This window comes from Melospiza georgiana, chromosome 2 (genome assembly GCF_028018845.1).
Source record: "Melospiza georgiana isolate bMelGeo1 chromosome 2, bMelGeo1.pri, whole genome shotgun sequence".
Classification (NCBI taxonomy): Eukaryota; Metazoa; Chordata; class Aves; order Passeriformes; family Passerellidae; genus Melospiza; species Melospiza georgiana.
This window is the reverse complement of record NC_080431.1, coordinates 72,791,989-72,805,318: the sequence shown is the minus strand read 5'-3', so window position 1 is coordinate 72,805,318 and position 13,330 is coordinate 72,791,989. Positions and strand designations below refer to the sequence as shown.

Genomic DNA, 13,330 nt, shown 5'->3' with positions numbered 1-13,330 from the left:
CAAACCCTTTTAAAAGTGTACTAAATGCATATAAATATTTTCATGGCCTGAAGACCAGATTGTAAGGATTTAGGAAAGCAACATGCTACTTCCTCCCTCCTCACAGTTAAAGAGGCAATAATTAAGGAGGGACATGAGGCTGAAGAACCTGGAGAAAGGGAAAGAGTGAAATCTGAGATTGCACTGAACCATTGGGAAAGATAGGGAACAGTTAAATCTTCCATGGTGCAAGTCACCAGCCTCTCTGAATCTCAGTTTGGGTTTGGGTCAGTCTTGGCTGATACACTCACACTTTTTTACTCTGCCCTAGAGTTATCTCTGCATGCGGCTCTCATGTTGATCCTAGGGCTGTGAAGGAGACCCGATGGCTGTTTAACGCAAATTTTGTGCAAAAGTCTGAAACACTTGACCATTATTCACTGCAAATCCCTTGATATTACAAAATGAATAGGACACAAATGCCATCCACTGAACAGGTGGTGGGGCATTGGAATGGGCTGCGCAAGGAAGTGACAGAATCAGCATCTGTGGAACTGTTCAAAACATGTTTGCATTTGGGAAAATGGTTTGGTGGTGAACACAGTGATGTTGGGTTTACAGTTGCACTTGATGATCTTGGAGGTCTTTTCCAACCTTTTTGATTCTATAATTTTTCAGTAAGGAGTGTACCCTATTGCTAAAGAATTTTTGTGTTAGAAATGTATCCTATGTTTTATCATGCTGCACCTTCTTACTAGGAAGTCAACACTGGACTGAATTGTGCATCATTTTTTGCCTCTGTTTTCTTATATTGCCATGAAAGTGGGTTGAGGATAAATTGCTGTGATAATACTTTAAGATCCTGCTCTAACTGCATATTGATTGATACTCTGTCAAGTTAACTGGAAACCACGCAATGCTCACAACTTAAAAATAGAGAAATAAAGATAGATCACAGACATAGAATAGGATATCTAGGAATGGAATTGTTTTCATTTACTATGCCCAGCTCTGCCTTGACTCTTCAATGATGGGAAGCTTTAGGATAGTGAAATTTTAGATTTTCCTTTTAAACAGATATTGGCTCCATCAGTTGAAAACAGAAGAATTAAACTTTTGAACTCCCAAAGGAATTTCACTACAAAGTTTGGCTGAATACAAATTTTTCTCTCCCATTCTTCTGCTCTGCCAGTTCTTCTGCTGGCACATTGCACTGAATAGAGCAGAGGAGAATGGAGCAAGCTTCAACCAGTGATACCAAAATGTTCAGATTTTTTATTTAACAATGCCTTTTGCAGAACTTTTATTTTTGCTTTTAATTTCTTTTGCTATAGGTTAATTAGGTTCAGATTTATGCACAAGAGAGATTTCCTGAGAACTAGACAGTAATTTTTTCTCCATTGTCTTTACTAAAAGCTGCTTTGATTTTGATAGACTGGCTTTTTCTCTGCCTTCTAGAATTACACAATATGTACAAGAAACTAAATTAGAATAAATGAGAAAATTTGAAGTAGCTGATTTTTCAAATATTTCTTCTACCGTTGTCCACTTGATGACAGAATAGCAATTAGTTTTGTTTCTAATTTTTTTCTCCTACTGAATCTCTTTAGAGACACTTGAGTTTTGTCTTTAAGGATTTTTTCTGTTCATGAGAGTTATTAACTGCTTTTTATACACTTAGATAAAAAAAAAAATTCCCCTCCCTTTACTAATATTTTTTAAACTGTCTAGAATGGGTCACTTGGTCTTTTGCTTTTGTTGAGGTAGTAGAACTTTTGTTGCAGTATTTTCTTCCTCTGTTGTATGATTACTTATGAGATGGTGCATAGGTCTGCCACAAGTGTTTCTTTAGCCAGGTGCTAGTGAAGCAAATTTGTTTTGTAAGGTACTTCAAAATGCAGAAGAAATTAAAAACAGGAAGAGGAATTTTCAGACACAGCAGCTGAAAACTCTCATATTTTAACAGGGGTGCCATTCTCGTTAATTAACCAGAGCTGCTAAAATTAATTCTGGTGCTGAATGCTTAGGGACCAGTGCTGGGGACAGTTACTGAAAACTATGCAATTTGAAAATAAGTGACTTCTTCTCTCAATATCTTTCACTGAACTAGGAAAATCAGTTTAAAGCGGTGGAATTAATTATTTTTTAAGAAAGCCCAGAATGCATGGCTGCATAGTGGAGACCAAAATATAAGTGGAACCATAAAAATGTAAGGGAATTTTTAGTCTCTGTGTCATACTTATATGGGTATCTAACTCCAAATTTGAAATGGTACAACTGCAAACACACACTGGACAATAACTTGATGAAGACATGTATGATATGTTTGCAACCCATCCTCATGTGACTACAGTAAGGAAAGATTCCAAATTCTTAAGTTTTTAAGTCCATGAATGGAATTTCATATTTTAGAACACTGGTCTAAATTTTATGGAGCTAAAATTGGTAGCAAATTTGTGCCCCGATGTTTCAATGGATGAAGTGTTGCAATTAAGGTGTAGTTCTGACACTGTGCAGATTTCTTGCATCTTTAAGGGTGAACTATTCCCGTGTTATCCCCAGAAGCAACTGGCAGTGATAAGCAGGATAAACTTCTGTACTTGGCTCAGCCCATATAACTTTCTGCCATAGAGAACCCTTATTATTCAAAGTAAATAGTTAGAACCTGTTCTCCTTTTAGACTCCTCTGCTGAAACCTTATTAAGGACTCAATGATATAATCATTCTGCCTGAAAAGGATTTGTGTGCTATCAGCAGACTTAATTAAAACTTTATTCTTCATAAGGGATGGTATGCTTATGTGTGTTTGCCCATGATTAATTCAAGTAGGGGCAAATATGCATTTTCTTTCATCTTGTCTCCTGCAATCTCAGATCATTATTTCTTTTGCTTGTAGTGACCCAAGTTCTTCATCCCTGGGAGAATGCAAGTGCCTTGCAACATGCTAAAAACACTGAAATGAAGTGGTGAACGTCAGTATACAACTCTGAAGAAGCAAGTCATAATTTCTCCCAGAAATATAGAACAACCTGGATAACTTGATGCAGGACCAAAGATGTCTAAATTAGGTAAATTCTACCACTGTAATGTTTTATTTTGTTGCTATTCTTCTAATTTTAAAAAGCTTTTAAGAAAACTTCCACAAGCCTATGTAATTGTTTCCCTGGGTAAAAGACAATTCTGCCACAAACAAATAACCTGCTAGTGATATATCACTCAAGTTATTTAGTTTAAATTAATCTCATACTGCTTTTTCTGTGGAAATAAATGACAACAAAACAGAAAAGAGGAACAATACAGGGAAAAAAACAGTTTTGTCATGTCCTGAGCTCTAGAAATAAACAACGATTTGCAATTATTTTTCAGAGTAGTTTTTTGTTTTGAACAGCAAGAACAATTATTTATATTACTCTAAAAATCATAATATATTGATACCTCCTTTCCTCATGAAAATCTGACATTTCTATGAGTGACTTAATATGTACTTAAATGTACTTAATATGTACTTAAATGTACTTAATATGTACATACTTACTTAATATGAAAGTATGAAAGAAACTACAAAGTGAGAGAGAGTTGATGTACAAAACTTTTGCCAGTGACCTCCCAGTGCAGCCACCAGTGATGCTGATTCTGGTAACTGCTTCAGCAGCCTGCCTGGTTAGATTGAGAAATGGAGGGTCTGGTATCTGAATGAAACATTTCTAGTATATCAGTGATCATTACCAAAAATGCAAAAATGATCCTGGTATGAGATGTATCTTCTTTTCTCTACTACCATGACCTCATCGCTATTGTTAATTAAAGTAATGAGATGTGTTATGCTTTTTGTCTGAAAAATGCCTTTTCAAGCATCTCTGAGTACTTTTGCTACACTGGAGCATTCTATTCACAGGATGGAGAGAGGACAATGACACCTCTTGAACTCTGAGCTCCTCTTCCTCAGTTCCACCTAAAGCAGAACATGCTCTAAGGTGTTTTCCGCATCTATTGGTCAATCTGATTTTTCATTGTTTTCATTGTTAAAGGTATGAAGTGGGAATTGGGAAAAATAGAAACCATCACATTACCTGACCCTGAAATCAAGTGTAAAAGCAGTGCACAAAAACAAAAAAGAAGCACAAGACCCACACGCAACACAAACAAAAAACCAACCAACAAACCAACCAATAGACCAATGAAAAAAAACAAAACTCTCCCAGTTGTATCTCCAAAGTCAAGAGTTGATTTGACTTCTATCTTCTGCAAAGAGCATGCAATTGGAGGAATTTTACATGTTTGGCATGTCTAAAAAATAATTACAGAAGTATTTTTGTGCATGGGACTTATCAGCAGGAAAGTTACTCCTGTGAGTTATTAAACAGTTTCTTATTCATTGCATTCAATCAAATAAAAAATGTATATATTATGCAGGAAATGCAAAAGAACTGATGTGATGGCTGCTTTGTGAAAGCTTCATAAAAGAACTCATTCCTATAGTTGATTTTATCATATATGTGTGAATGATTCTCACAGATGATGCAGGAGGTTGTAAATTCCCTAATTAGAAATAGCCTTTCAAGGCAACATATAAAGTACCCACTACTTCTATTTGTGTGTCATTTTTCATCTTGTAACATCCAAAGCCACTTGTAATACTAATATGAAGGGATATTTAGGCCCAGATGTGGAAAATGTCCACACTAGGGCTGGAATACAAATATAACATTGCACGAGGTGTTTGAGGACGTGAGCTGAACAACACTGCCCAGTATGAATTGCATGACATTATTTAGACTGGAAGACTGTAAGTGATCAGTATCGTGAGACCTCTTTGTCCTATGAGATGATGAGTTTTTTTCATCATTCACAAATTGTCAGGCCCCTCTATGTCTTTTTCCATCTGCTCTTCATCTCAGTGGCTTCTAGCACTGGTCTGATACCTATTGGGATGTGAGAATGTACCTACTTTCTGAAATGTCTGAGTTCTGTCTGGGAGATTCCCAGGCTGTTCAAGGGCAACTCTGCTGAGCTCACAAAACTGGACAAGGACCATTGGCCAGGACATTGTGGCTGGAGACACAGCCATCAAATGCGATTGCACCCTCTATTAAGCAGCAGGTGTTCTTAAACTGTTTGAGTAGGTCTTGCAGCTGACAGTCTTGCTGTGGAACTATTAGACTGACAGTTTCTAGTCTTTTTGACTGCTAGGGCATCCTCTTTAACAGGAACATTTTTCTCCTCTCTACTTGACTCAGATCGATTACAGTCTGGAATGCAAACAGATTCTTCACTGTGAAGATATAAAAAAGAAGTTTTTCAAATGTGTATATATGGCCAGGTAAAACAGAGCTGAATACTGTACAACAATATACTGACAAGTTGTCTGACAATTGCATGTACTTTTCCACTCTTCAAGGTTCCATCATATAGTGATTTCAGATAGCTTTTAAATGAAGAATAAATATTTCTAAAGGCAATGCAATGTAAGAAAAAAAAATTCCAGGTGACACATAGACAAGAAACCACTCCAGTTGACAAAAAATATACTTTGTGTGCAACACTCAGCAATCAAGGTTTCTGATGGTATTTTAACTGCAGAAGCCCTCAGGTGTGTGCTGTGTGGTGTGGGTATTGATGGCCCTATGTATGTGTGTGAATGCTGTACCCACGGGAGACATAACACTGTGCAAGTGTCTCCCTGATGCAATGATAAAATTTCCCAAGGGATGTAACACTTGGGAAAAGTGACGGTATAATCTGGTCACCCTGTGTTCTACCGTTACATTTGTAAATATCCTACAGGGCTTGACAAGGAATGAGCAGGTCTTTTAATAAATGGTAAAATGGTTCTTATGCTTAGTAGGATGTAACACAATGACACAATGCTTCTTAAAAACATTGTTTCATGAAAGATGTGTAACCATCTTTGGCATGTATGTACTTATATATTTATGAAAGGACATATATGGAAAAATGAAAATTCCGTCCCATGGGAGACCTCAACTTTTGGAAATCTGACTGGACTCAAAATGAGAAGAATTGCTGAAATCTCAAAGTATTGCACAGAATTATGTAGTTTGAAGTAATTCAAGAGGAAAAACATCAAAATGGCCATACTAAAGCAGTTAATCCTAGTAACATTGAGGAAAATCCAGTATTTGATATTCATTAAATTGTAGCATTGCTTAATGTCATGCAAAATATATTGACAACAAAGCAAAAATAAGTATATGAATTAAATTGAGAGAGTTATTAAAAAGATGCTTTTGACTGTACTTAAAATTACTTTGAAACTTTTCCTTAAAATAACTGTAAAACTCAGCACTTTTCCATAAGATATTTTGATTGAGAAGAACCAACATTTTCATATTGAATATGTTTTTTATCAATCAGTTTGTCTCTGCCCTTTTAAAAAGTTCTTTTGGTTAGACTTAACGTAACCCCTAAAATGAAGTGGACCTACCCTTACTCCATGTTTAAATTCTGCTTCTTTTCATCTGCCCAAGTGGCTTAATGAGTGAGGTATAAGATTTCTCCTCCCCAAAGCACTATATTTCAACAACATCACACAGGACATGTGGTTCAGATCACTGGAATGAACACAGTGCAGGGTTTTTTTGTAGTCAGATGGAACACATAAATCAGCAGTGGCAACATGTTTTCTTTTTTTTTCTTTTTTTTCTTTTCTAAACATACTTTATGGGATACACAGGAATTACAGACAGAAGATCTAGCCTGGAATTATCCAAGGCTGCTTCTTCTGCTCACAGACATATCACACTGACCTAAGGCCACTTGCTCTTTGCTTACCTGGTCATTGTAGCTCGCCCACCATTCCCCATACTCCCTTTTGGGGTGAAACACTCTATTTCCGACTTGTGTGGAGGGGCCAGTCTCCTGCCTTTGTACCTAATAAATCACGACAACAACAGGAGCAAACAGAGAGAAGTGATTGTGTGCCCAGCTTTCTTTGTCAGCTGCTGTGCAAAGGGCCATGCACATGGATGTTACTGTGGCAGTGGTAGAGAAGAGTGCAAAGCAGCTGGGGGAGTGGCAGAATAACTGCATAAAATCCCAGACCAGTGTTAAAACTAACAGGGTTATGCAGGATGGGTGCTCACCGTTTTCTTTATATATCTCTCTCTATATATATCTATATCTCTATATAGGAGGAGACAAATAGTTTTACAGAATAAATAGCATGCTAACACTTTAATATTTTTGGAGTTAGACCAAAACAGAGAAAATAGACCAAAAAGAGAAAAAATCTCCTTAGAGAGAAACAGTTTAAAGGAAGCAAATTTAGCAATCAGTGGAAAATCAGCTGGTGTCCATGTTCTCAACTATAACTTATTTCCCTGCTCCTACATCTCTGTAATACGTGACGTGTTTCACTTTTCAAAGCAAACACCAGTGTAGTGGGCTGGTTTGGTAAAATTGGTGTGGGCTCACAGTTCATGTTGTGAATGGGACTACCTCTCTCCACTGGCAACAAATTGGTGTTAGATGACACTGAGATCTAGATAGAAAGTCAAGTGAGATCAATCCCAAACCTAGAGCCCAGTGCAGTATTATGTGTATTTTATGTACAAGACCTTATACTTTGATGAAAAAAATCACTTGGATAAACAGTTTAATACTTGATCATCTAATTAATTTATGGATGAGATACAAGATAAGACCTGGTCATTGTTTACTCTCTGAACACTCAGTTGGGGTATGAGTAATGTAGAGGTTTCATATGGTCTTTTCTCCCAGCAGTGAACTTCACCCTAATTGTACAAATTCTTGTGCTAGGTGTTGAAATACCTATTTAGGTCCTTTAAGAAAAATGTGGGCAAAGTACCTCCATATATTCCCACAAAGAGATAGTGATATCCCACTCCCAAATCCTATGAGCTGCACTGTTGGGTTTTAACATACATCTGTGGGGAAGCATGTGCATTTAACAGTGTTAAAATCACAGAATAATGAACTTTTCTGTTGCTCATTCATTAATCTGATCTAGATAACAAAAGTACCTTGAAAAGAATTACCCTGTAAAGGATAAATAACCTGAGTACAGAGAAAGTGAACTAAATATTGGATGCAGATGTAGTAGACCCTCAAATGCAGATTATATTGAATAAATCACTAATGAAGAGGCTTAGTGAATCTGAGAGTGAACCGAAGACAGCAAAATGAGGTGTATAGGTGTAAAGTCCTTTGGTTTACGAATTATAACCTTACTGAAAGGAGAACAACAGCAATTTTGCAGACTGGCTACCAAGATTTTAAGACCATCTGGAGTGTGGTATATGTAGTGCTCCCAGTTAGGCACGAAGCTCGCACAGGACACACGTGCTAAATGGAAACTGATTCCTAGAGCGGAGAAAAATTGGATGGGTTTAGAGAGTAGATAAATTTACTGAAAAATACAAATGAAATCAAACTGGATTATACAAAATTAATTGGGATAGCCAGAGAAAAGAGAAGAAAGAAAAGAATGCGCAGAAACTTCACAGGGAAAAAAAAGGAAAAAAACTTGAAGTGAAGGTGTTAGACATCAAAGAAAGTAGAATTTAAGAAGAGCAGGATGGAAATGCAGTTATGTTTAGAGTAAATAACCAAAAAAGATATTTTGTATAGCATAGCATCGGGAAAAAATTGAAACTAGGAAAAACTGGGAGATTATATACTCACGAGAAGCAGGATTCTAGAAACTATCCAACAAAAAGGAACAAGAGGTAAATAAATGTCCTTGATAATCCCATTCTGAAGAGCCCCAGTTTAGGATGGATGTGAATCATATAAATAAACCTCCACAACTGTCCATTTCACATTAGCATAAATTTCACTACCATGAAAATCAGCCGAGACACTGTTATGAATCTCTCGAGTTTATCCATCCACTCAAAAGCAAATTCCACCACCAGAAATAACATGTTGCCTCATAAAACCTCAGAGCCTTGAGCCGTAGTAACTGCTACGCTGCCATTCAGTCAGTGCTAAATGTCCATGGAATTATGAAAACAGTGACCAGACTCTCATCAGTCCTGCGGGTGTGGAAAGTGCTTCTAACTTGAAATGAAGTTCCAAAATTCTTTGAGTGACAATTCTGAAAAGGTACACCAAAGATTCTGCATTAAATGTTTTCAGCTCTCAGAGCAGACACAGGAAATTACTTTGGCTCAGAACATCTTGCATTAGAAAAATGTCCCCTTCCAGGTTGTTAAAACTAAGGATTGCTTTAAAAGAGCAAATCTGTTGAGAGGGAAAACCCTCAGGCATTTCTTTGCAGTTGACATAAGAACTACTAATGTGAAAAGTAATTGGGTATTTTGGAAGAGTCATAAAACAGTACAGTGTGAGCAGTATTCACAAGAACCAATTTACTTTTTCATTTTCTCAAATTCCAGGACTATATATTGGCTAGAAAAAAGATAGAAGACTTTGATTCTCTGCAGAAAGGCAGCAACTAAATTCTGTTATAGGATTTAAAATGTTTTGGATCATCTTTAAGTGTTTTTCTCACATCTTTTGGTGGAAATGGTGATCTGTGTCTTTTTTTTTTTGGTGCAGGAGCAAGTTTTCTTAAGGAAAATATTTAATGATAAATAATAATATGTTTTATAAGTGTTGATCAGTGACAGGAAATTTGAGAAGCAATTCTCAATAACTCAGTCACTGCAGAACTTATCCATTTGCCAAATGCTTGGTCACATCACTCTATCTTACACAACAGTGCTCTGCTCTCTCCAGAGAGCCTCACTAGAGAGAAGGAAACTCCTGGGCTGAGAAACCATGACTACTCTGCCTTGGTTTTTAGGGAAGTCAATGTACATTTGATACATGGTAGGAAGCACCAATGAGACTGCTCAGGTTTGAAGGCGTTTCTCTGGCCTTCTTCACCTTCCAATAAAACTCCTCTTGTGGACCAATATTAAGGGATACTATGGGAAACAAAAGGGGAATGTGGGTATCATCATCCTGAATCCTGAATGAAACCAATAGTGATTCACTAAAATCTGTATAGATCAACTTTTATGTATGTGTAGAGTCCTATAATTTTTCTTTTTAGTTTTTCTTTTTTTCCTGTGCTGACAGGAAAAGTTGATAAGTGCTGACAAATTTCTAGATATAGGCTTTTTTTAGATTATGCCTGCACAGTAGATCCAGGTGCTGGTATCCTGGTGGTCTTGACTTCATGTTAGGGTGAGACCCATCTTTGTTCATTGTCCCTCGTACTTCTGCTCTTTCCCAGTTTCCATGCAGAAGGTGTTGGATACCTTGATCAGCAGCACATTTCACAATCCTGCACATCCTCTGTCTGCAGGATGCTGGCACGGGAGACCTAGAAGTCGTGCCATAGCCTACACTTGTCAGTAGCTTGGTCAAAGACATAATTTAAAAATAACCTATGGATAGAATGTGGATTGTAATGCACAGGTTCTGTTAAAATGTCCACACTACACAGTGAGAGATTTATCAAAAGACAAGAGTTTGTAATACCAAAAATTGGTTTTTTCTAGCAATCTGTTCTCTGAAAGAAGAATATGACCAATTATAAACTGGTTCTTGCTCTTTGACATAAGGGTATTTTTTTCCTCTTTTTCAGTAAAAAGTTTAACTAACTGAAGATATCTCAGGATATCTTTAGGTTTTTAAAATGCAAATCAAATGTAATTTATTGTGTTGGAGATGGAGATGAGTCATAAATCCCTATTTCAAATGCAATCTCATACTGCCATGCAGAAGTGCCATTGGTTATTGAGCATCCAATAAGTGCTTGACACTGTTAACTTATATACAAGCAATATATTTCACCTGCAATATTCCTTGGTCTTGAAATTAAGAAATGATAAAGTACTTAAGTTTCATAACAGCAGAGTTAAAGCCAGTCTTTAGATTAGATAATATGTTTAAAGATTTCTGCATAAATGCTAAAGAATGGAATTTAAAAAATATTCAATGTTTTTACTTTAGGGGTTGCTTTGATCTACAAACATACTGTGTTCTAGAGAATTGATTCTGTGAGATTGGTCATGCTATCTTGAAATTGCAGCATATTGCACTGGATATTTTGAAAGAGTCTCTGTTTAATGTGTGAAATTTCTCCATTTATGTAATGGCTAAAATAAAATGCATATTAAGCATGACACTTTTTTCATTTAAAAAAAACCCCAACATATAAACATTACTTGCTTATTAGCAAAATCAGCAAGTAAAAGTGCTTTAGATCCAAACTTACAATTTTTTTTTCAAGTGCAGCATAATATTTTTTTAAAATCTTATTCTGATTAAGCAATCATATGTAATTGCAGCTGGGGAATTAAAATGACATTTTTGTTGGAATGAAATACAAAGCACTACACTGGCTCAAGGGAAGATTAGACTGATAGCAAAATATTACCAGTCTGCTAAACTCCCTTGTTCCAGAAAGTTTTTTTCTGAAGTGTTGGACAAACCATTGTACAGGATTTTCATACAGTAGAGTCTTACCTATATAAATGTTCAATATATAATGCTATAGTCAAAACTACAGCAGATTAAAATTGCTATATATTGTAAACATATGTAATGATTGTATATTTTAGCAGACATCTGCCTTAAATTTCAGTCACGGTCATGAAAAGTTGTTTGTCACCAAATACAGCCCTCAGCCCGATGAAACGCCATCCCTTCCATTAGTCCACATCAACATTCAGGATGCAAGTAGAAATACCATTCATTGTAATTCACACAGGTGCTCCCACAGAGGCAGACTGCTTCGTGACTTGGGGGACCTTAGAAGGAGGAGGGTGCATGTCCCAGCCTTTTGTTTATCAGATTAATTACAGTGCATCAAATCAATTGCAATGCCAGTTTTTATCAAAGTTTGCTGTAGAAAGAAGCAGAAGTTCCTTGGGTAGGCAAACCTGGTAGACAGGACCTACATTGTGCATGCTAATGGACATGAGACCACCTGCATGGCTTCTCTGGGTGCTCTGCAGCATGTGTGACAAGGACAGTGGTGATATAGCCTATGGTGGCCTTTATTTGTCACCAGAATTTTGGGAGGCAGGCTTGAAGATTAAAAAAAAAATGTAAAAAGGATAAACACTCCTATTAAAAAATAGAAATTCTTCCTGTCCCCAGATAAATATGAACTTTTGGGTCCTGCCTTCACTGTTCCTTCCTTTTCTTTTTTGTAGTGCGGTAGTAAGATTTCATTTTGCAACCTAAAGCCTATGTGGGTAACAGTAGGCAAGGAACTGTTCACATTAAATGTCATTTAATTTGCAGACTTCAGCTATGATATTTGCTTCAAAATGATGGTAACAGTGTCTTAATAATATAAATAATGCCAAATATTAGGCTTGAAGACATATGCTCAATTAATGCAGCTAAAAAAATGACATCAATCAATCAATCAATCAATCAATCAATCAATATTTTAATTAAATTTGAGGGGAAAATTCAAAACAACAGCACTAGCACTGTACACAAAAATCATTGTAATCAGGTCATTCAAGAGTATAAATTTATTACACAGATGTAATGTTTTAGAAGCAATTTATCAAAAGCTTTCAGTAATACCTTTCACTGAGTTTTATAAAATATTCTTCAGCCATTTCAGAGTATTTGAAGTTTAATTAATCACAGTATCAAGCTTGTCCTAAAAGATACTAAGACTAAATTATTTAGGGAAAAGTGAAGGACTCAAATCATTGAGTAATCTCTCAATCTGAATTTTTGTAGCATATTAGATTAAAATAGCTCCAAATGATCCATTTGGGAACTGATTCATTAATAAATGCAGACTAATCCATCAAAAGGATAATGACTTTATCTGAAGAGTCAATTTTTTTTACCCTGCATGCATCAAAAATAAATTTTAGCAAGGCTATGAAGCAAACAAATAGTATCTTGTATCACTATGCCTGGATTTCCTTTTTTTTTAGATAAGAACAATACCTGTTGGGCCAAACCTTCACCTCATGTAAATTGTTATCTGCTCTAATTACACTAAGTCATGTAAGAAGCTTAGCCCTCACTTTTTGACCATAAACTCATAATACAGAGACATCTGACCACTTTTGGGCAATTTGTAGTCAAGGATCCCATTAAAGAGCATCTGGAGAAATTAACTTGTTTTTTGGTGCACAATGATTTTTCTGTGACATATTTTGCCCTACAGTAATATGAGGTCCTGTTTTGAACAGCTTTTCTACTTCTCAGTTTCCAAAAGGATTTATTACATTGAGGTGGGCAATGGCTAAAAGGTGGTCACTGTTACCACTGTTAGTAGTTGAAATAGGTTGCCAATCATTTCTAGAATGTAACTTAAGCATTAGTTCTCCCAGTTCACATTCTTGGATAATCTCCCAATTAATTCTCTGTATACACA

The 13,330-nt window shown here is 36.2% G+C and overlaps 1 protein-coding gene across 3 annotated transcripts in view; it reads right to left on the bottom strand.

The window, feature by feature from the left end:
* The window catches only part of GRM5 (glutamate metabotropic receptor 5), a 244,074-nt gene that overhangs the window by 9,737 nt on the left and 221,007 nt on the right, over positions 1 to 13,330 (bottom strand). For 2 of the 3 annotated variants that reach the window (XM_058018391.1, XM_058018390.1), the window contains one exon: positions 6,772 to 6,870. The exons of the other annotated variant lie outside the window; for it this stretch is intronic. In XM_058018391.1, the coding sequence (XP_057874374.1) occupies positions 6,772 to 6,870 (99 nt within the window). The remainder of the gene's footprint in view (positions 1 to 6,771; positions 6,871 to 13,330) is intronic. 3 annotated transcript variants of the gene reach the window in all.